Source organism: Lipophrys pholis (assembly GCF_963383615.2).
Source record: "Lipophrys pholis genome assembly, chromosome: 7".
Lineage (NCBI taxonomy): Eukaryota > Metazoa > Chordata > Actinopteri > Blenniiformes > Blenniidae > Lipophrys > Lipophrys pholis.
This window is the reverse complement of record NC_137638.1, coordinates 26,201,981-26,225,230: the sequence shown is the minus strand read 5'-3', so window position 1 is coordinate 26,225,230 and position 23,250 is coordinate 26,201,981. Positions and strand designations below refer to the sequence as shown.

Sequence of the window (23,250 nt, the reverse complement as noted above, 5' to 3'; positions counted from 1 at the left end):
AGCTCACACAGACACAGCAGATTCTGAATGTAGCTCCTATGGTTCAATATTCAAATGGGGGAAAATCAAGGAGAAGCTGGTTTTGGGGCAAGAAACTTTGAATACAAAGTTTTTGGACCAAAGAAAAGTCTTGAAAAGCTGGATAATATGACCCCTTTAAAGCAAAAGTAAGAAGTGCCAGTGGAAGGGTAAGAGAGTGAAGGAGGTCTGTACCGGAAGTAGTTTAGATGATAAACAGAAATTGACGAAGGAGAGAGAGAGAGAGAGAGAGAGAGAGAGAGAGAGAGAGAGAGAGAGAGAGAGAGAGAGAGAGAGAGAGAGAGAGAGAGAGGGAGAGAGGAGGAGGAGGAGGAGTCTGTCCCAGCCTGCTTCTGCCCGCTCCACTCACCGTCACCCCGGGCCAAACCCGCCCCACTGCTCTCACTCGCTCCCCGCCTGTTTCCCCGCACGGCTCGGTCCGGACACACACAGCGCAGTAGCCGCTTTACACCGCGAGGAGACACGCAATGGAGACGGAAGGCAGTCAGAGCAGCCTGTCCACCACGGACTCCCCTCACGACCCCTGGTAAGGAAACACACACACACACACACACACACACACACACACACACACACACACACACACACACACACACACACACACACACACACACACACACACACGCACGCACAAACTTTTTCTCACACACTTTAGTAACAAACCTGTTATTCTCTAAGACTGACTCTGGTCTGCAGCCAGACTCACACACCTCCACACACACACACACACACACACACACACACACACACACACACACACACACACACACACACACACACACACACACACACACACACACACACACACACACACACACACACAGAGCCTTCATGTGGAATCAGATGATACACAGTGGAAATCTGCAGGATTAGCTCAGTTTGAAACACCAGCAACAACTTTGTCATTTACTGTGTAAACACACAAACCTGAAACGGACGCAGTCCTGCTTTGATGGCTGTGTAAATATTAATGTTTTCTCACATCTTTTCCACAGCAAAATGTTCATAGGTGGACTGAGCTGGCAAACAACACAAGGTAAATCTTTTTTCTTTTCCACCACAAACTTAGGCTACTGAAATGCCACAGTGTCTTCTAAAAAAGGCTGGCAATGGAAACTTGTGTTTAAAAAAAGCTGAGTTTTCTTAACTTTTCTGTTTGCATACATTGAAGTTGTTTATTTGTTCTCTCTTGTTTGAATTTTACATATGAATCCTGCTGCAGAATGAATGCCTCCATTCAGAAGTAAATGAGCAAGCTCCTCCTAAAAGGGTGAATTTAAATCTCTCAGGTCGTACTCCGATGAGGGGTTTTACTCAGAATTATCTTTGGCAAATTAGTTTTTTAGTAGGATATCTCACGTCATACATGGAGTGGAAAAATATTCAAAGTTTCGTGAAGGATATCCCAGCAGAGTGACTTTGGAGATGGTCTCCCTCCCAACTTCTTCAAAGAAAATGAGTTTTTTTGCTTGTCAATCTCTTGTTCATCTGTGACTGTGCTATCTTTCCACCTTGTTTTGTCCCCCAGAGGGTCTCAAGGAGTACTTCTGCAAGTATGGCGAGGTGAAGGAGTGTATGGTGATGCGAGATCCAGTTACTAAGCGCTCGAGGTGAGGGAGCCTGGGAGCCCCGTGCTTCTCTGGCGGAGCTGAAAGTTTATCTGACCCCCGTGATTCCTCACTGCTCATAACGTATCATTACATGTCAACATCAGTTCCTGTGTCATTAATACCTTCTCTCTCTCTCTCTCTCTCTCTCTCTCTCTCTCTCTCTCTCCCTCCCTCCTTGACGCCTGCAGAGGTTTTGGATTTGTCACCTTTGTTGATCAGGCCGGTGTGGATAAAGTTTTGGCCCAAACCAGGCACGAGTTGGACTCAAAAACAGTGAGTTCTCTGTATTTACTTCCCACCACCGGCTAATCCCGTCGCTCACTGTTTGATTAGTGGATTTTCCAATAATCCGCTGGAGAGGAGTAACATTGCTCCATTTTTTTTGGTGCGTTTACTGAGGTTCCACTATGCGGATGTTTTCCTCAAACCATGTCGGTACCCTCCGCCACACCTCGGTTGTGAGCGCACTCCACGATGAAATGGTCCGTCCACAGTGGAGACACACGAGACAAACTTCTTCTGTTCTGTTTTCAGCCAAACTAACGAGAAAATGTTACCAAGTGTCAGTTTCCATTGAAACTGGAGGGATTGGACAGTATTGTATTCACTGCCAATCTTTGACTTGGACGAGTGAACCAAGACTTTCTTTCTTTTTCTTTTTCTTTTTTTTTTTCTTTAATGTCTCCAAGGAGTCAAATTGAACACCCCCCCCCCCCCCCCCCAAAAAAAAAAAAAAGGTTTCTGAATGGAGTGTTTAGGTGCAACCTGAAACCATCAAGGTGTGAAAGCAGCAACAATCAAACTCCTGTGGGCTTCCTGTTGATCTCATTTGGGACAAAACAGTGAATGTAGCAGTCGGGCTCTTTCACCTGCTGGAATTGTAACTTAAAAATGTTTTAATCTCCTCTGTGTGCGTGTGTGTGTGTGTGTATGTGTGTGTGTGTGTGTGTGTGTGTGTGTGTGTGTGTGTGTGTGTGTGTGTGTGTGTGTGCTCTTGGATTTCTCTCTCTTTGTGGGGCTCAAAAAGTGGGAACACTCTACATTTAAGGGGCTTTAATTCAACTAAGCGGTGAAGATGCGCTTTAAGTTTTTGCGGTCACAGTTCAGTCATAGTTGGAGTAACAGGTTTTAGTTTGGACGGTTTGGGGAGCGGGATAGTCGATGTGTTGCATCAATGGGAAGGTCCCACAAAGATAGCGCCACAAGTTTGCGTGTGTGTGTGTGTGTGTGTGTGTGTGTGTGTGTGTGTGTGTGTGTGTGTGTGTGTGTGTGTGTGTGTGTGTGTGTGTGTGTGTGTGTGTGTGTGTGTGTGTGTGTGTGTGTGTGTGTCTTTTTCTCAGTAATGAATGTGGGCCGGTCTGGGAACAATGTGGCCCGTTGGTCACCATAGGGACCGGCTGCCCCCGCCTCTCTCCTCAGTGGGAGTGGTGATGGCTGCGGGTTAGTGACTGTATTGAAATGAGGGGAGGCTATTTCTTCTCCGGCCCTTTTGTGCTCTGAGCAATGCACCTTCACGAGTCTTTGGAGGAAAAAAAAAAAAATCTGTGTAGGTGGAAAAGATTAGGGGTGAAAAATAAGACTGTCGACTGGGCAAAGTTAGAAAACTGACGACAAATTTTCTTCGCGTGAGAAGAAATGAGCATAAGTGGATTTTATTTGACGGAGAAGTCAAAGTAAATCATTTTTTTGTTTTGTTTTTCTTCTTCTCCTTGGTTTTTCTGCTGGTGTCACTTCCAGGCACTTCAGCCATGACAAGTAGCGCCATCATGGTTGGACACCACTCGCTCACCATGGGGTTTGTTTCCATAGTGACTCCCTCTCCCTCCACCCACCCCGTCCGCCACAGTTGAAGAATGACTCTGTCACAAAAGAAAAGGGAAAAAAAAAAAAAAATCACAATGCACATAATTTAGAATCGTTTTCTTGGATAATAGAAATGCAGACGGCGTAAACGGAGCTTTGGTCATGATGCTGACAGCTTGGCCTCTCGTGGCCACTCCAGATATGCAACTTATTGAGTTTAGTCGTCGTGCAGGATGATCATTATGTCGATCTTTCAACTTGTGTGCGAGTGGAGTCGGTGCGACCTCGTGGGCCGCGGCGGGGCCTCCCTTGTGGCTGGCACTTGGGTGTGTCGGTGGTGCTTGGTGGGGGCCGTGGCAGCCTCAGCCGTGTGTGTGCGTTTGGTGTGGAGAGGGCTCTGTGATCAGCCACAGGGGTTGGATGGTGAGTAGAGTAGGCCTTTTTAGACTGCTCACCCTGCCCCCCTCCCCCTCCCTCTCTCCCTCCCCTCATGCAGACAGGTTATCCTGTTAGAGAGAAAAGTTCTCCAGTGGCAACAGAAAGAATGTGCCATGCTGTGACCGACAGAACCGCTCCGGCGCTGGAATTAACAGAGCTTTGCACAGCCGTGAGGCTAAAGAGCAAATACAGTGCTGCGGAGGAATTTATTGGTACTTATTGTGTTGAAGGACAGATGCAGTCCGGTTTTGACCAGTATAGCGAGGCCGGTTTTACTGGGATTTATGTGAGTGCTGCTCAGCTAGTTGCCCCTCTGGGTGCCCTCCCAGCTTCCTGCTATCTGTAAAGTTAGTGACGGCCGATGCAAGCTGCACCTTTGTGGGACAGGGTTTCCATTGAAATGCTGTTTTAAGGTCCACACCGGGAACTTTTACTACAAAGTCGCACAGCTCTTTACAGGGTTGCATCGGGCCTATTTGTGACCCCCTTAACCATTTCCATACTGGCCCAAGTGGAAAGAAGGAAGGAGGGGGAGGCAGGATAACCCCGTCTGTGATTACTATGCCTCTCCCAACTAATAGGATTGGAGTCAACAAGCTTGAGTTGTTCCTCTGAGATGTTGAGAGCTGCCCAATCGGCACGGCTGTGCTCAGTGTGTTTTCAGCTCAGGCTCTGACGGGCAGTGCGCTCAGCCAACTGTTGCATTGCTGGGATGTAGTTTACCAAAGGGGATTGCCCTGATTTCATAAAGCTCTCTTGGAATTACGCTCAGCTTCTTCCTTGTTACCTTACAGTGAGTGCAGGGAGGTTAGCGCACTCAGTAAACTGCACCTTTCAGACCTCATTCACTTGTTTCTAAACACAATAAGGTGTTTATGACCTATTTATATGCTCTGTTTGATTTAATAATGTTTGTTTCCTGTGTTTTGTTTGCTTAAAATACCTGGAATTTATTTCAAAGGTTTGGGGATTTACACACACACACACACACATATATATTGTGAAGCTTTGTTTTTCTTTTTTGCTGAATATGGCAGAAATTACTCTTAAAAGCAAATAGTTATGGCCTAAAACCTTAACCGCAGACTATAGAGATTTGATGCCACAAACCCTGCCTCTGTATTAACTCATAAACAAAAAGCCAAAGACAAACATGCAGGCTAAAGCAGCGCAAAGAAAAACGCATCCATGTGCTCAGGATGGATTCACTTATACAGATAATCTTGCTGTGATCAACAGAGTCACTTCCTCTGGTAAATGTCCCCAAAACCTTAACTGCTTATCTTTAAAGCAGTTTTTCACTGGTTGTTATAAGATTTGATGTCTCAACTCATGTATGTGTATTAACTCATGAGAAAAGTGCAGCAGAAGAAATCTCTGCAAGGTCAGGTGGACACACAACATTTGTGTGGTCTTTTTTTCTATATATATAAAAATAGAAAATACTCTGATCAATGTATTTTCACCGCAAATGCATTAACGCAGCCACTTTGTTTAACGCTCACAGTTTCCCCCTCCTGCCGATGTGCTGCCATATGTTTGATTTTGTTTGTTTGTGTGTGTGTCTGTTTGTTTTTGAATGTGCACAGGAGTGTTGGACATCAGGAGGGTTGGTGACCGGAGGTGACTATCAGAGTAGTCTAGCCACCATAGAAACTAAACAGTAGACTCTGCATCTGATCCTCCAGTCTTAGCCTATAGTCTTCTCACTCTGCTCTCTAGAATAAAAGTTAAAAAAAAGTAAAAGAAAAGTGAAAACGTGCGGTGACGTCGACTCTCATTAGAATCAGCGGAGTTGCCCTTATTCTGGTAAACGCATGTGGTTTACCATAGAGGCTGTAGCTCTCTACTGTAGTTCAACTCTACCCTCTCATGGTTACGGACTAATCTTAGCGCTGTGCTGTCTCACCATCTGTTAGTGTAACAGCAGTACAGTGTGGTGTAGTCTAGTTGTTCTCTAGCTCTATTAGATCAGTATAGACTAATATAGAGGTCTCAAATTCCAATTTTACAGCCTGTCTGTGAATGCATCCTCATGGCATGGTCTGGTTCTCTGTTCACTCTTTTACCTTGGTGAAATTCAGTGAGCTTGTCCACAGTTTACATTGTTTATAATCGTTTTTATTTTTGAGATCAATACTACAAAAGATGTATTGTTCAAAAAAAAAAAAAAAAGTCAAGCTTGTCCTTTTTTTTCCTGAGGGGGAAGTCTAAATTTCAGCAGGGCAGAGGAGGAGCCACGTCATCGGATGGTCCCTGTTGTTGCCATCACTTCCGTCAAATGCCGAGAAAGACAAAAACAGACAAACACAAACAAACAAAACAAATGGGAGCCGTGATTGACAGCTCCGAGTCTCTTTTCTCCCCTCTTTTCTCCCTCTTTCTCTCTCTCTCTCTTTCGCTCTGACACTCTTGTCCTCCATCTCCCGGCTCTCCTTGCCGAGGTGAGGTGTGTTTGTGATTGTGGTGCCTGTGTGAGATTCCAGGAGATCACATGTCACATGGTGGTGACGAGAGAGAGACTGGGGTCCGCTGGACATTTGCAGGAATTCCACCTGAACAGAGCCGTGTGCGCGCACACACACACACACACACACACACACACACACACACACACACAGACTCATTGATATGCACACTTATGCGAGGCTTAAGCCTGTTCATCTCCTGGAATAGAGAAACAAGGTAGTATAAAGTGTTTCCTGTAGGATTTTGTGAGAGTCGGGTAGATAGACGTGACTTGGACTGTCTACAAGGCAGGAGTAACCAACATGGGCCCCCTTTAACCTGCAAGGACCCTGTGAGTGGCACGCTGAGTGTCACTATTCTCTGGATCTACAACCGTATTCAATTGAGCTTTCCCAAAGTTAATTTTAAGCTGACTTTAGAAGGAATTTTCGAAATTACAAAACTATTGTTTCTGTCTGAAAACTTGATGCACCAGGAAGTTTGTATAAATCGGCTTGAAATAACCCTCATTTAAAAAATGAAAAAGTGGTGGAGTCATATGACCTCTCATGAACACAAATCGTCAGAGATTCTTGCAAACACGGATTACTTAATAAAATAAAATAAAAAAAAACATTAAAATGTCCACTGATTGTGGCTCATGAATGTATAGAAGGACATTCCACCTGCTTGAGGAACGGCTTTGCTCACCGTGCTCAGATATTATTACAAATCACCCAACAACTATTGATCCTTATGATTGATTCCTTTCATTCAATTCTCTAGCACATGCACACAATCACTGGGTTTTAGATGAATAGATAGTAAGATTTGCAACCTCATGTTCTTTTATAATAAATTTAACATTTTGGGGGTTTTGGTAGACAACTTCCAACACGCCAGCATCGATTGTTGAGAATTAGAAAGTCATTAGAACCCATATGTTTTACAATCTTAAAGCAAAGAAGTCACGAGATTACTTAATAAGGACCTCATTACTTTTTCCTATTTATTTTCTCCCAAACACAAGCAGGTATATAAGAATTTACAGTAGTTAAGTTGTAGTGGGAACCGTTGAAGCTTAAACGTGGCGATAAGGAAACTACCCACAATTTAGTGTCATCATCACAAAAAGTATTAAATATAATGGCAATAGGTTATTGTTAGATCCACATTGGCTGCACAGTTAGATTTCAATTTGTCAGGAGGATTTCTCTAAACACAATCACACCGAGAAGCTTTGGATTATAGAAGTTTTCACGCGTAATGTTGAATTGATGTGGTTTTCTTTTTTCTTCTGTGAGGTGATAGTGCTAACCACTTCTCCACCGTGCCACCAGTCCAGATTATATATATATGTATATATATATATATGTGTTATTTTCTAGAACACTGAGAGAATACTGTCATCATTCAAGTAATACAGGTGCTTTTGCCATCTTGACTGTGCGGTATACATGAGATATACTTTGGTTTATTTTACAAATGCAGCCGACTTGTGAGTGAAAGAGTGGCGAACAAACGAAGTGATGGTGACAAGTTGTTTCTTTCTTTGCTTTGGTTGCACACCACCAACCAGTCCCCTCTTTCTCTGATCCTTCTCTTTCAGATCGATCCAAAGGTGGCGTTCCCTCGCAGAGCTCAGCCCAAGGTGAGTCGAACCCTCTCCCCGCCGCTGCGCATTGTTTGCCGCCTGTTAGTGTGACTTGAGTGTTTCAGTCTCTTATCTGGGCTAATGCCTGCTAATCTGAGGAACCTGAGCACTGCTGACATCACCGGACGGTTACGTGAACATACCTTGACAAAAAACCTTCGCCACTTTGAAGACCAGCAGGTTATTTCTGTCTTTCTTTCTTTTCGCTAAGCCACTTAATTGTCCGTATGGTGATTCATGTTTCGCTCTGTGCTTTGTCTGCTCTAGTGACGACAGCTCAGAGGAAGTAGTTCCTAACAGGTGTAAAAAAAAATATATATATTTAAAGTGGAGTTTGTGGAGCTTTCTGATATATTTTTTTTTATCAGTATTTAAGTGTTTTTAAATGTATTAGAAATGGAGGAAATTAGTTAAAGTTAGAAATAGACATGAGAAATGGCTTTTCTACTACAAACGACACATTTTTTTGCAAATCACTGTTTGGTGAAAAATAATATTAATCAGAATCAGAATCAATAAAATCTTCACTTCTTTTTTAAATGAGTGGCCATACATTTTCTGCCGTTTTAAATCGGGCAACACTAGCGATCTAAACGACATCTTTTAATATGTATCTGTTCTCTGGCTGAACACTAAGAAAGAAATTTAAAAAAAAAAAAGTATCCACTGAGAAAACTAACCTGCTGAGTCACTTTGTTTTCTGCTCACTGACTTCAGACAAACTTTGGAGTGAAAACAGTAAAAGCTCCCCTGTCATGTGAGGAAATGAAAGTGGTGGAGAAAAGAAATCTTGGATAATTACAGGTGTCGGATGTTTACTGCTTCCAGGACCTGGCTTCATGTCCACTACAGGAACAGTGCTGGTTTTTTTATTTGATGGTTGTTTTTTTTAAAGGTTTTGCGGAGTGTAAGTCACACAAGAAGCAGATGTGTAAGTCTGTACATCCTCATCTCACGTTGCTCTGGTTGGTCAGTGAAAAGCTGCTCTTCACATGTGGCCTGTGATATCCAACGTGCTTTACTCCATAAATCTGGTTGTTTTTTTTCATCCCCGTGAGGACATTAGGCTCGGGTACAAACAAACATAAAAACAATATTCAGCGGAGGTTTCAATCTGCTTGGTCCTGCAGCACAGCCTATCAATCCTACAAAGCTTCACTTATTTCTGGCTGCAGTTTCAAATAGCAACTGAGACAATTCAGTTTCTACTGCTGATCGCAATATTGCGTGCGAGACAATAACAGCTCATACTAAGAGTACAGGAATGGGAGACGTGTCGCAGGAGACTCACTTTACCTGCATAAATGTGGACTGCTGTTAAAAAAAAAAAAAAGAAAGAAAGAATGAGAGAGGGACGGGAAGTTGTAATGATCTTTCCAACTGCTCAATGGTTTAAATTGTATTATTTACAAAGTTATGTGGTGACGTCTGGTTTATTCTAAGCAATGTGTTCTTTCATGTCTTGTATTCACCCAATTAAACAGGCACTTTGTCATAAATTAGAAAAAAGAAATGCCTCTGTTTTAGGGCCTTTTTTGCTAAAACTGGTCTCGCAGTTCTAAAACTGAAGCGAAAGCTTTCATTATGTGGTTAAAGACAACTGTGTTAACTTTGTGCTTTTTGTCTGGCGGCGGTCCGTTTCAAGACGTTGTTACATTGGGAGCTGCATGTTTGTTTCTGAGGATGTATCTCAGCTTCAGCTACAGTATTTCAGTGGAATACGTGTGGCTATAAATGCATGTATTTCTACTTTGTTAGTCAGTGTGTCATGTCTTCCTCTCCTCCTTCCAGCTGGTGACCCGAACCAAGAAGATCTTTGTGGGCGGCCTGTCAGTGAATACGACTATCGAGGATGTGAAGCAGTACTTCGATCAGTTTGGGAAGGTGAGTGACGGTTTTAAATCCTTTGTAAGGCACTTGTTGAAATGATTTTTTTTCTTTAGGTCACTGCAAAGTTAGCAGAAAAACTGCAATTTCTATTATGAGAAAAATCATTTAGACAAAACGGACCAAAATTCTGCAGGTTAAAGTCTTGAAATGGGATGAGAGTCTCTTTGGAAGTCTTAGAAAAGCTTTTGCAACCTGACTTTGTTTCACGTCGGCTCCAAAACAAACATTTTAGTACCACGTCGCTTCGGATTCATCACAAGTTGTCAGAGAAAAACTTCACTTCAACTTGGGGGTTTCTGTGATGAAGTGGAGGCCGAAAAAAGAAGGGAGAGAAAAGGTCTGGAATGAAAACTAACGAGGCTGAGGGGATGGTGGAGCAGCAGGCGAAGTGAAGGGGGGGGGGCAGGAGGGAGCGGAGGGTGCATGGTGATGGTGAAGGAGGGGGGAAGAAAAGTTTTGTAGTGAGTGTGTGGTGATGGCAAGAAGGAGGAGGGATTATCAGAATCTGAATTAATCTGATGTAACAGCTGCTCCTGCCCACAACCCCCCCCCGGCCCGTTACCGTGGTGACCTGGCTTGCCCATTGTCCCCAAGTAATTCTGTGGGTAAGGGGTTTTTGTTCTGAAGGAGGAGGGATGAGGTGGTGTTTTTTTTCGGGGGGGTTAACGTGAGTGTGTTGGGTGGGGGTCAGCTCGGGAGTTTAACAACTAAAATAATAAAATCTCAAAACCTGTTCAATCTGCACGTCATCTTTTAAGTTGCTACACGTGTTTAGTTTTTCAACAACAAACAAAAAAGTTTTCAGCATAAACTTTTCTTAAGTTTCTTGTCCTGCTTTTCTAAAACTGTGAAAGGCCTGGGACAGAGAATAGATGATGGGCTGACAAAGGCACCGACAGGCGAGGGAGGGCCTTACTGGGAGAGGGCTGTGGAGGCGTACGAGGGGGAACTGGGGCAAGGATGGGGTGTGTGTGAGTGCGAGTTGGAGGGAGGGGTGGGGTGGTGGTGGTGGGGCGGGTGGAGGGGGGTTACGAGGGCCATTATGCCTCCGTACAAAGCTGGGCAAATATTTTGTTAGTTTGCTCTGAAGTTATCTGCATACTGGGTGCTTCTGGATTTCCCTTGTTTCTTAAATCTGTCATCTTTTGTGAAAATCATCGTCCATAATACGTTTGATTCATACATTTTTTGTCACTTTTGGTTGAGTTCATGCTACGTTAATTAAAAATAAACTCTCCAGTCAATTTTAAAGGTGCGATTTTGCACCTTAAGTCCTTGAAACTTCTCAAAGTCAGAAGATGTGACGGCTTTGTGGTTTCAGCCGCCACTTTTTTTTTTCTTTTTTTTTTTTCGCTTTATTTCCACTGCCAAAAGGGTTCGGCCTCGAGTTTCCCCGTGCTCCCTCCTCAATCATAATGCTGAGATGAATTTTTGCCGAGAGAGATATCGAGGGATGGACGGTGAAATGTAGGCTCCAGCCATCCATGGAAGTTCCTGATTAGACTGCCTCACTGGACCTTTTGTGTCCCATCCTGGTGAGGACAAAGGAGTGCGCAGAGGGATGGGCAGGGGATAACAGGGAAGATGAGAGGTGGGAGAAAAAAGGATGAGAGGGAATATTGTTTGGCAGTTCGCTGTTAAAATGCCCACTGTTTGAAATATTGACCAGTGATGTGCAATTAAGTGAGTTTGTGGGGGTTTAACACTGATGTGGTGTTGTGATTGAGCCCTCCGGGGCGATGGCGTGCCGGTTTCAGACTGTGTTTGTCTCTGTTTGTTTGACTTGTTAAGTCTGCTTAGATCATGGCTCTCATGTGTGTTTCTCCAAATGCTTTTGTGGGTGTCGCACTCCTGACCCCGGCTCTCCCCGATTATTGATGGCTGTGAACTGTGGGGGAGTCTCCCCTCCTGATGGATGGAAACGTCTCCAGTTCAGGTTATAGAAATGATTTCCGCTGAGATGTGGAGTTGCAGGCAACGGAGCAAATGTCAGCCTGGAAGTAAGCAGCGACTTGAGAGTCGGACTAACAGGTCCTCTTTCACGCTGACACTCCTCACTCACCTTTGACCTTTCTGTGGGCAAGCTACCCTTGGGGGTTCACACGCACACACTCGCACTGACACTCCGATGTGACTATGACAAATTATTCTGTGGAGCATGTCCAGTAAACTTATTATAGACCAAGAGCACAGATTCATTTACCAAATGTTTATGTGGACCGCCGTGTTCAGACCGGAGTATAAACATGTCAGCTTCTATCAAGAATGAAAGGAGAGGACAAAAAAAAAGAAGGAAAAAAAAAGCAAAGACGGGGAGAAAGAGTAGGTCAACTTTGACATAAGAAACTCTGGGTTTGTGTGTGTGTATAGAATAGACACCTGTGTCTTTGCTCTATAAAGGGAGGCCAGGCCGGAGGGAGAGGTCAAAGGGAGAAGAGGAGGAGGAATTATGGCTGACTGTGCCAACAAACAAAGCCTCCAGGCCTCTTTGTTCTCCCTCTCCCTTTGTCTCTCCTTTTTTCTTCCCTCTCCACTTTGACCCAATCTTTTTTTTTCTCCTTCCTCCTCTCTCTCTCTCTCTCTCTCTCTCTCTCTCTCTCTCTCTCTCTCTCACAGGCCTCTCTGTGCTCTCTTTCACCATATCTCCACCTGTCGCTATTCCTCTTGCTATCAGCTCTCCCCTCTCATCGACTCTCCCACCTGCCCACTGGATTCACCTTTCTACTTTTGACTGGCTACTCTATTTGTGTCTGTGTGTGTTAGTATTTCTCTCTTTGCGGCCCTCTTTTGTCTCATTGGCACTCTCCCACCATTCATAAACCATATTTGATGTTGGCTGGAGCTTTTTTTTTTTTTTTTCCTTCTTCTTCTTTCATAAGGACTTTTTGTACAGTTGCCATGGGACAGTGAAACTGCGGAGGGGAGAAGGAGGCGGATTATGGGCTCTCTGTGAGAGGGATTGTGACCGGCGCAGTTTAGCAGCACAACTTCCAAACTTTTTCACGCCACCCATTGTGTCTGTTATGGACACGGAGAAGCAGAGTGCTCTGTACAGTGTTTCAACATGTTTTCTCTGACCTCACCCCTTCCTCGACCTCCTCTTTGTAACCTGTCCTCCGTCTCCAGTCCCCTTCCTCCCTCTTCCCCCTCCTCTCTGTCCATCTGTTGCTGAGCCTCCCCGCAGAACTTGAGAAGGGCTGAGGTCAGGCAATATGTCGCGTGGCGAGAGAGCGGATGTCCCGAGTATAAAAAAAGAAAAAATAACCGCAAACTGTTGTTTGTCTGCCTTCAGGTTGACGATGCCATGCTCATGTTCGACAAGACCACCAACAGACACAGAGGTGAGACGGAATGACCCTTATTTCTGTCCACTTCTCAGTCATGTACACTACCCCCCCCCCCCCCCCACCCCCCCCCCCCCACCCCCCCCCCCCACCACCACCCAGTTTCTTCCTCCACGATTATACTCCTCCTCCTCCTCCTCCTCTGGTCCTTCCTGGGTGTCTATTGATTCCCCCTCCTCCACCGCCTCCCACCCCACGGGCCTCCTTCCTGTGGGCTGAGCTGGAGGAGACGAACGGGGCTAGGCTAATTAGCCAGTCCGTTAATCGGGATCAGGATAAAGCCTCCTTAAGCACCTCCTCCCCACCCTGCGATTGATCGATTATGACAGCCTACCAGCTTTGCCGGGGCCTTCTGGCCGGGGAGGGAGGGAAGAGAGGATGAGTGCAAAATAGCAGCATTGGAAAATGGGGGAGGGGGAGGGAAAATGTGTTAATCGGCTATTAAAGCACTAATTACAGCCGACTATAAGCTACAATACCGAACAGAAAGGCCTAAGGTATAACTCCGTCATACTGTGTCAATTCCCATCAGGGTTCGGCTTCGTGACGTTCGAGAACGAAGATGTGGTGGAGAAAGTCTGTGAGATCCACTTCCACGAGATCAACAACAAAATGGTGAGCGCCTCCGTCCCTCTGTCGCCAAGTCATGTCGAAATGAACCCGACTGACTCGTCTCTCGTACGGAAACAGGTGGAGTGTAAGAAAGCTCAGCCCAAGGAGGTGATGTCCCCCACTGGCTCGGCCAGGGGGCGCTCTCGGGTGATGCCCTATGGGATGGACGCCTTCATGCTGGGCATTGGTATGCTGGGTAAGTTGGTATTGATCAGGACAGGAAGGATGTGGCTGCACACCTGTATGTGACTGTAACTCCCCCTGCACTGAAAGGTCACAACCCCCCCCCCCCCGGGGAGAAAGATGACCACTGAAGTGGGCCACTTTTCCCACTGTGCAGTTTTGAAGTGTTTAGAAGTGGCAAAAGTGAAAGAAGCACATATCGTTATACACCACAATCGATTCAGGAGAAACACAGAAGGAACATAAGACAACAACAGAAAATGATTGTTGAGTAGACGTTCTTAATGTTAATAAGGTTAATAAGGTTTGACTATTAAAATCTCTTTACATGGGAGTAAATTCCACACATCAGATGCGTTCAAACAGCATTTTGACAAAAATATTTACATAGCTGTAATTACTGTAATAAATGGCCATGCCCTATGATCACATAAATTACAGCTTTGCATGGCCACACTACTAAAATGAGTTTTATACCCGGCATGTACAAACTCTTTTCCACTGAGGGTCACATACAGAAAAATATACAAACAGTACATCTCTGAAAACTGTCTGAAACTTTGCACTCACATGCCTTCCTTTAGATCTGCCAGGTTAAGTCACCAGCAGCAACACTTCTCTGTGATTGGTCTGTTCTCTTTGAGGAGTTAACTCATTGAAACTCAGCATTCAGTCTGAATCAACTCTCATGTCTGGGTAATCTTCCACTCTAGTTCTAGAACATGCTGTGGGCCAATTAAAAATGAATCATGGTGCTCGTTTGACCCGCTAACAATAATTGGAACACCCCTGCTTTATGTATTCCACTTGTACAAACAGGAGCCAAAGCTGCACATATTCAGCACTTTACAGATATGAAACCTCGTCATTCTACTTCTTTATTCAAGTAAAACCTTTCAAATCACACCCTCTGAGCCAAACAACACTTTCAAACATTTCTGCTAAATGAATCTGGGAATGAGCATTGTTGTCCGGTCCACTTTCACTCATGTTGCTGCTTGTTCTCTCTTGTGCTCCGTCCCTTAAGCACCTCTCTTTAAACATCAAATCTCCCACTTGTCATGCATAATATACTCTTCAATACATGCTAAATACTCAACTCCAGATGCCAGGAGACCATAATTCAATACATTAACAGCGTATATGTTTATTCCATCTCTAGACTTATATTGCAGTGAAGTTGAGATTTGAAGTAGAAGGACAGCAAATTGATTGTTCCACTACTTTTAAATTGACAGAATTAACACGTTTCAGTGAAACTAAGGGATCAAAATCTTAAATGTTTCTATCTTAGATGTATCCTTCATGTCCCTGGATGAAACTACCAGGACACATTTTTAAGGATCTTTAAAAAAAGAAAGTTTTACACCTGTTGTCCCTTGAACATTATCTTCTAAACGGGGCTAATCCAGCTGCTTTGTGTCTCTTCACTGGAGTTAAGACCTGTTAGAGCTTCTAAAGCTAAACTTAGCACAACAATGCTACCACCTACTGTTCAGGCAGAGAACTACCTTCTTTAGTGTTGGAGTTATTTAATTAAATGAAGGGGAATTTCCTCCACACTAAGAAAAGAAAAAAAAACAAAAGCTGAAAAATGATTACATAGTTGTGTTATCTGGTGGTGCCGGTGATAAATGACAATATTGTTGTCCCTGTGCGTGTTGCTCTGCGGTCAATGCTGCAGGTGTCCGGTTGCACACGGAGAAATTCTTGGTGAAATGTGCACTGCTGAGAGTGAAACTGAAGACAAAGACAGTAGGCTGCTCAGTCCTGTCCTTGTGAAGAAATCCAGGTGTAGAATATCATCCACCTGCCTGTCTCAGATTGTGCGAGGCTTCACTGTCTGGGTGGAGCAGAACAACACACACTCACACACCTGTTACTCCAAAAGGTTTTTTTTTATTTTTTTATTTTTTTTTATGGCTTCATCACTGGATTATCGGAGTGTGTCTCAATGGGAGTTTCCAGATTCTTACAGTGTTTTTTTTTTATTACTCACAGGTTATCCGGGTTTCCAGACAGCCACTTACACCAGCCGGAGCTACGCTGGCATCACTCCTGGATACACCTACCAGTTCCCTGGTAATCACACCACACTCTCCAGAATCAGCCAGGAAATATTCTGTTAGCTGAAGCAATGACTCAAGAGTTAGCCATCAAAAATATCCACAGTTTAGTTTAAATCATAATGCATCCTGGGTGGATTCCATACATTTAAATATGTTTAGGAACGGATAACTTGTGTTTGCTCATAATTTAAATGACCTGTAGTGTTTTGAATTTTTTGCAAAATAACTTTGAATCAGATTAAGTTATGGTTTTGGTTTGAATAGGGAGGGCAGCGTAAAACCTGTCACCACGTCGTGTGAACAGGATCAGCTGTATAGACACGTTTTCCATTTCCATTTAAAAAATCATATGTTGTTTTTTTATTTTTTTGTCTTAATGTTTTCAGCTTTTTTTTAATATTGTTGTGTTGTTGGTGATGTACTGTACGTCATGAAAATGGGTAGCGTATATGAATGTGGTTGAATGGAGATGCGCTGGAGGAAGAATAAGTAGGAGGATTTTAATCTCCTTGTATTTTAAGATAAAAGTGTAAATGTTGAGGGAAACAAAGTCAAAATATTCAACCCGTTATCTTGCAAGTGGCCATATTTGTTAACTCGTTCTTTCCTCATAGTCAATAACAATGAGTTAATGACAATCAAAGCAGACATGAAAAAGTAATTTTACAACGTATGACAGGCCTGCTTTAAGTTTATCATACATCAATAAAACCACTTGTGTATTTTTCCTTTGCGCCCCTGAAAATCATCTCATTTTCAGTTACTGCGCAAGTTTAACAAACAAGACACATTATTACACTGCGGGACAGACTTTATACTGTCCTGAAAGAATTCCATTAGAAAACAATTGTAATTGTTTGGCACAATTCATCTAGAAATCAGGAAATGTGCTCTATTTTGGTCAGTTTGACTCTTTTTTCCACATTGTATTACAGATAAACGACACATTATAGTGTTGGTGTTTTACTTTTGTGACTTAAAACAGCCTTGAAAAATGACCCTTGAAGTTATCCTTCAACAAAACAACCTCCAAGACTGAAATTTTGTGATCGAAGCTGAAACATTATAAGAGGAAAACACAATTGGCATCTATTGCATAATTGTAATAGATGGTAATAGTTTGGAAACCAAACAAAGTCTACCAGTCAAATGTAAAACTAAAAATATCCTGAAGATTTTGTGGTCCTGACTGCGACCCGTCCCTGTGGCTGCGTGTCACTGGGGGATTAATCAGTGTATCAGAGCTCCTGGTTTCCACTCAGCTTCAAGCTCCAGTAGTTCAGTAAACATCCTGTCACAAATACAAACATGTTTCCATAGAAGCATCTGAAACACTGTGAGTGTAAATGGCTGCTTGTAAATATCAGGGAGTGGAATTGCATCTGCTTCGTGTGTGTGTGTGTGTGTGCGTGTGTGTGTGTGTGTGTGTGTGTGTGTGTGTGTGTGTGTGTGTGTGTGTGTGTGTGTGTGTGTGTGTGTGTGTGCGTGTGCGTGTGAGTGTGTGTGTGTGTGTGGGTGGGTGGGTGTGCGTGTGTGTGTGATGTGTGTCTGTGAATCCAAAAATAGATGTGCACCAAATTAAACGATGACGCTGCGACCGCACTCATTTCAATTGAAGTTATTAGTTTGTGTGACACTTGTTTTAATTATCTGTTATTTCAAAACATTTACTGTGTATTATGTTAACTCAGTTTATGGACTTTGAAGCATCGTTCCGTCCTTTTAATCCCTGTTGGCGTTCCTCAGTCCTGTTTGTTCCTCCTCTCCTCAGAGGTGTCCCTCTTCCCTTTGTGTATGCCCGTGTGTGTGTGTGTGTGTGTGCGTGCGTGTGTGTGTGTGTGTGTGTGTGTGTGTGTGTGTGTGTGTGTGTGTGTGTGTGCGCGTGTGTGTGTGTGTGTGTGTGTGTGTGTGTGTGTGTGTGTGTGTGTGTGTGTGTGTGTGTGTGTGTGTGTGTGTGTGTGTGTGTGTGTGTGTGTGTGTGTGTGCTGCATGTGTCTCAACAGCAATCTGATGTTTCTGTTTTAGAGTTCCACTTAGAGAGGACTCCCCTTCTGACTTCACCCCACCCCCCTGAGCTCACAGGTCAGTCCGTCCCTCCTCTGGACTTTACAAGCAGCATGTTGACAGTCTGCTACACGCCTCATTAGCACCACCTCCTGACCACTCTCTGGTTTGCATGTTTGTCTTTGTGGCTCCTCCTCCGTTGTTCACCTGGAGGCAGGACCGCAGACAGTAAACGGGGAACGTTGTATTAGTAAAGGCTTCCTTCTTGTTGTTAAGACTCCTGTTAATTTCTTCACCACACCATCACTTCAACTTCTTGCATCATCCTCTCTGTGCATTAGCCTTTTCCTTGCATGCTTTTTCTTTTTGAACATTTTCTTCAGTTTCTGTGCTCAGTGGAGCCTTAGGTTAGAGTTTCCTGTCACGTGCTTTCAAATTAAGATGTGTAACCTAGATGTCTTCCGTTTTATTTTTTATTTTTTTAGCCATTCCTCTCACAGCTTACGGACCAATGGCGGCTGCAGCAGCGGCGGCAGCAGTAGTCAGAGGTAAGCCCTCACAGTGTCACATATTATCATCACAGTGTGTCAAAAGTTCCCACATTCTCTCATTTCCAATCTTTATAACAGTGCTGGGCCAAAACAATGCCATCTTTACTATGACAGGACCAGATTGTGACTTCTACTGATGGGCTGAATGAGAACTATGGCTACTAATTTAACTTTAAAAAAATAACGTGCCACTCGTCATTACTTATCACAGAGTAATTACATTTGATATAAGCTTTAAATCTGGTTTCTCAGTCTCTCACAACTGAAAACAAAAGGTTTTTGGTTCCACATATGACCTCCAATCTGCTTCATAATAATTTGCTGAAACGGAGAATACATTGAATTATGAAAAGACGACAGTGAAAGGGGTCAGAGGGGTGGATTGGTATCGAGAGATATCATTTATAAACACGGATGTAAACATGCACATTTGTAGAGTACAGTTATAACATGACTATTACCGAACAGGAGAGAGAAGAAGCGTTAATAGGTTGTTGGATAAAGCGGAGTGGAAGATTATTGACATGAAAGATAGAAGTCAAATAAGACGTTCATCCACATCTATATCACAAGTTTGTTTTAATACCTGTAACTGTTCATACCTCAAGCTGCTGCCAGTGAAATTTAACGACAGCTCACCGCCATGATTCTTTCTGATTCATGCCACAGGATTCATTGGGTCATGACTGACGCGCTTCATCACCTAATTGCGGTTTTCCTTCCCGTACAAGGTGCTGCTGGCGGGAGGAAGAGTCACATACATTTCATTTGACCAATTCAGTGAACGACGGATTAAGAAAATGACTTTAAATCCTGGCAGATTTGGGAAATTTCCATTTTAATGTGCATTATGCCCTCTTCATTAATCTGGACCAGTCATGGTAAACTGGCAACCCGCAGGCCACATGTGGCCCCCCATCCCCCAATCTTTGCAGCCCACAAGCCATTTCCCCACTATTAATGCCTTAATGGTTTTTCCAGCTAATGGGACGAGGAAGGTCATTTAAACCTGATATCAATACCTTTACATAGTAATCTCATTTAATTCCTGGCTCAAAAGACTAAATACCTGTAAAACCAAGAATATATATATATTTTCTGAAGTATTGGGACAAGTAGCCAGTAACGTCTGCTATACATGTTCTCAGTAACTCAAGCTGCTTTGTCACGATTTGGCCTGTGGTTCCAAGAAGAAAACTGTAAAAACAATGTTAGATTGTTGTTCAATATTACAGCAGTAAATAGTCTAATGTCCCTGTTTGTCTTCAGGCTCCACCCCGTCTCGCTCGGCTGGATTTTTAGGTACGAGCAGCCCGGGTCCGATGGCCGACCTGTACGGGACAGCCAGTCAGGAGTCGGCCGTCAGTAGTTACCTCAGCGCTGCCAGTCCTGCACCGAGCACCGGATTCAGCCATAGTTTGGGGGTGAGTCAGGCAAATATTGTCGGCGGTCAAGTTTTGCATTTGCTGCATAGCATCTGTCCCCTTACAGGTTGTGCACGTGTCGTGTTCAATAAGTAGAAGTGAATAACAGCGGTTTGTCCTTGATTTCTGCCTGATTACTGCAATCATTCGCTGGAGAGTTTAGTTTAGGACAAAATGATAGTTTTACCGTCTTGGTCCATCAGAGGACAGTGTGATCTGTTCCATCTCATGTAATAAGTTCACAGTCAGCAGGCTGCTTCACAACGTCACAGAGTTCTGATCGTGAGCCGGTTGAACAGCAACATAGAAAACAAAAGATGAAGTACATTATGTTCTTCTTCCCACACACACTGGAGAGAACTCTGTAGCCAAAGTCCTCAAACTAATCGGACCGATTTCAGCAGAAATACCAACGTCAACTCATCAAATCTTCTATGATCAGTTCAGTAAACTCAGATCAGGTGTAGAAATCCAGCAGATGCAACCTGTCTTACATCCACAGTTTGACATTTTTACAATAAAGACGTCATTTTATTATGTTTAGTTTTACAGGTTCTGTGCTAAGCTAAGCTAAGCTAAGCTAACAGCGGATGATTGCTGCAGCCGATTGATCAGAAGTTCACATCCAGTCGACTTTTATTCGCCGAACTTCAACTGGCATTTCAGGGGACATTCCCCAAACGTCTGGAATCTTTGCTCAGAAACCCATTTATGTGTCTGCATGTCTTTATCCCCACAAACGCTAAGCCAACAGTTGATCGTGTGAAAATAACTGGTAAATAACTGAAATACTTTCTGTCTAACAAGAACTCTGCACGCTTGCTCCCACAGGGCCCGTTGATTGCCACGGCCTTCACTAACGGCTACCACTGAGAGTGTGAGTCAGTCTTAACGCCCGCTGCCCAGTTCTGTCCCAGTGCGGCCCGGGAGCCCGTCTTGTTTTGAGTAACCCGGCTGCTTTGTGTGTGTCAGTGCAGAGCTGTCGACTGAGAGCTGGAAGGAGTTGAAGCTGCTTTGGAGCTGATCTGGCCTGTCTCTGTCCGGTCCACGTCTCCAACCGGGGGTGGAGACACCTTCAACCCCACCCCCTACACACACACACACACACACACACACACACACACACTCTCTCTGACGTCGCACTAAATGCCACCTTGACGGGGGGGGAGAAACTTTTTTTTTTTTGAAAAGCTTAAAAAAAAAGAAGTGGAAAAAAAAAGTGTATCACTACTTGTAATAGCAACACAATGAGATGCTGTATTTGTGTGGGTGTGTGTTTTTCAGTTGTTACGTTTCACATTGATATGATTTTTTTTTTTTTTTGTGATGGCTGAGTTATTTCAATATCTGTTTTGGTTGTGTTTTGTTTTGTTTGTTTCTGGGGTTAATCAACCTCTTTTAACCGCATCTCTAGGAGGTGAGCGGAGTTAAACCTCCAGGTGGCGCCTGTTTGAAGGTCAGGAGTTGTAATAGGTACTGGAAAAAAAAACAAAAAAAACCTGTAAATTTGTCACTAGTTCATACTGAATTTTAACATTTGGGATTAATACTGTTTCTTGGAAAATGTGTCACAAAGTGTATATCTTGTTAGGTTTTTGTTACACTAATAACGGTCAAACGACAAAAGGTCATTAGCCACAGTTACGTAATAGTTCCTTCACAAGGTGTACAATTTTGTAAATTTTTGTAAATACGACTGGTTTCCGGGTGTGGGAGGGATTTGCTCATTTTTGCAACAGCGACGTGGGAAGTATTTTTTTTGGGGGGGGGTGCGATGGCGTCTTTCATCATTGTGTTGGAAAGCTTGACTGTTACGTATAATAAGTGTCACACGGAGGTCGAGAACATTTCGGTTGACCAGCCATACACTGTACTTCTCTGCAGGCGTATATTTCTATTTTTATTTTAATTTTTTATTTTATTTTTTGACATTCAAGTTGAAAAACACCTCAGAGTTTTAAGCGGCTGAGTCTGCAGCAACACTTTGTACGTTTGGGGTGTGAAAACACCCAGGAGAGAGAGAGAGAGAGAGAGAGAGAGACAGAGAGACAGAGAAAGAGAGAGAAAAACAAAAAAAACATGCTATTTTCTTACTTTATCATACTGTTGTTTTATTTGTGATTTTTAAAGAAAAATGTGACGATTGTTTGCGAAGGAAAATGAAGGACAAGTGCGCAAGAGCAGTCGTGCACTGTTAGCATGTCGATGTTTGTGTGAGCACGTTATAAGGTTTTGTACACATTGGTTCCCAATGTGCCATGTGCTGTGTTGTTTTTTTTTTTGTTTGTTTGTTTTTTTGTGGGGGTGGCACCTCAGATACAAATGTGAACTTTTAATCTGACTTTTTTTTTTTTTTTTTTTATTATTATTATTATTATTACATTAACATCTATGTCAAAGTGTGGATGGTGAGACCTTTTAGAAAGGTGGCTTTTCCATCAGGAAAATGTGGGGTTGTTTATTAACTCTTTTGTTTACCTGTCGCACCCCCTCCACATCCACCGCTGCATATCCACTGGAGGTCACAGACTGTAGCAATGTGACAGCTGTTTTTAGACCAAAACAATTCTTTTTGGAGCTACTAGGACGTTGCACTGGCCGATCGCGATAAATGTGTTTTTCCGTTGAATGTTAGCGTAAGAACGAAGCACTCTCCATTTACAGAAAAAAGACAAAACAACAACAACAAAAACCCGGCAGGTTTTAGTTTTTGATGCGCGCGCTGTCACTGCTGCAGCACACCAGACTGATTTCACTGGAAAAAAAATAATAATAACAATCTTGTCAACACTGTAACATTTTCAGATTTTTCTTTTTCCTCTTTATTCCTTTGAAACGAAAAAAAAAAAAAAAAACCTTTTTAAAATTCCTAATAAATTATTTTAAAACATTCCACTTTTGTCTCCTGTTTGGTTTATTATGAACAAACTGAAGAAGCAGTGAAAACAAATAGAAGATAAGAAAAGTTAAGTCCATCCTATTGCACACGATGTTAAAAAAGAAGCACCGACTCTAAAAACTTTTAAAATACTGGTAAAGCTCAAACAATTAAATCTCAGGTCAAAGTTTAGCATTTACACATAATTTATTATTCAGCCACAACCAGCCATTTTTACACTTTGTTCCCTCCAAGCAAACTTCAGCATTTTATATCAAATTTTCGTTCTTTAAGGGTGATGTG

The 23,250-nt window shown here is 43.2% G+C and overlaps 1 protein-coding gene across 3 annotated transcripts; it reads left to right on the top strand.

The window, feature by feature from the left end:
* The first annotated feature begins 300 nt into the window (after positions 1 to 300).
* On the top strand, positions 301 to 21,549 carry msi1b (musashi RNA binding protein 1b). Of its 3 annotated transcripts, XM_080466829.1 has the most exons (15): positions 313 to 565; positions 1,035 to 1,075; positions 1,568 to 1,649; positions 1,838 to 1,922; positions 7,948 to 7,989; positions 9,784 to 9,876; positions 13,175 to 13,223; positions 13,759 to 13,841; positions 13,917 to 14,034; positions 16,023 to 16,103; positions 18,116 to 18,172; positions 18,580 to 18,642; positions 19,915 to 20,069; positions 20,901 to 20,946; positions 21,042 to 21,549. In XM_080466829.1, exons 1-14 carry the CDS (start codon positions 507 to 509, stop codon positions 20,940 to 20,942), a joined length of 1,050 nt encoding a protein of 349 aa, XP_080322955.1. In that variant the 5' UTR covers positions 313 to 506; the 3' UTR covers positions 20,943 to 20,946; positions 21,042 to 21,549. The 3 variants fall into 3 exon arrangements, with proteins under 3 accessions (XP_080322957.1, XP_080322955.1, XP_080322956.1); XM_080466831.1 differs by lacking the exon at positions 18,116 to 18,172 and having other exon boundaries at positions 301 to 565; XM_080466830.1 differs by lacking the exon at positions 20,901 to 20,946 and having other exon boundaries at positions 323 to 565.
* Positions 21,550 to 23,250: the final 1,701 nt, after the last annotated feature.

Excerpts from the sequence above, each read along its gene's own strand:
- msi1b (XM_080466829.1), top strand. The coding sequence starts at position 507 with ATGGAGACGGAAGGCAGTCAGAGCAGCCTGTCCACCACGGACTCCCCT. Across the intron at positions 566-1,034 it reads GACTCCCCTCACGACCCCTG|CAAAATGTTCATAGGTGGAC; the intron begins GTAAGGAAACAC and ends TCTTTTCCACAG. Across the intron at positions 13,842-13,916 it reads ACGAGATCAACAACAAAATG|GTGGAGTGTAAGAAAGCTCA; the intron begins GTGAGCGCCTCC and ends GTACGGAAACAG.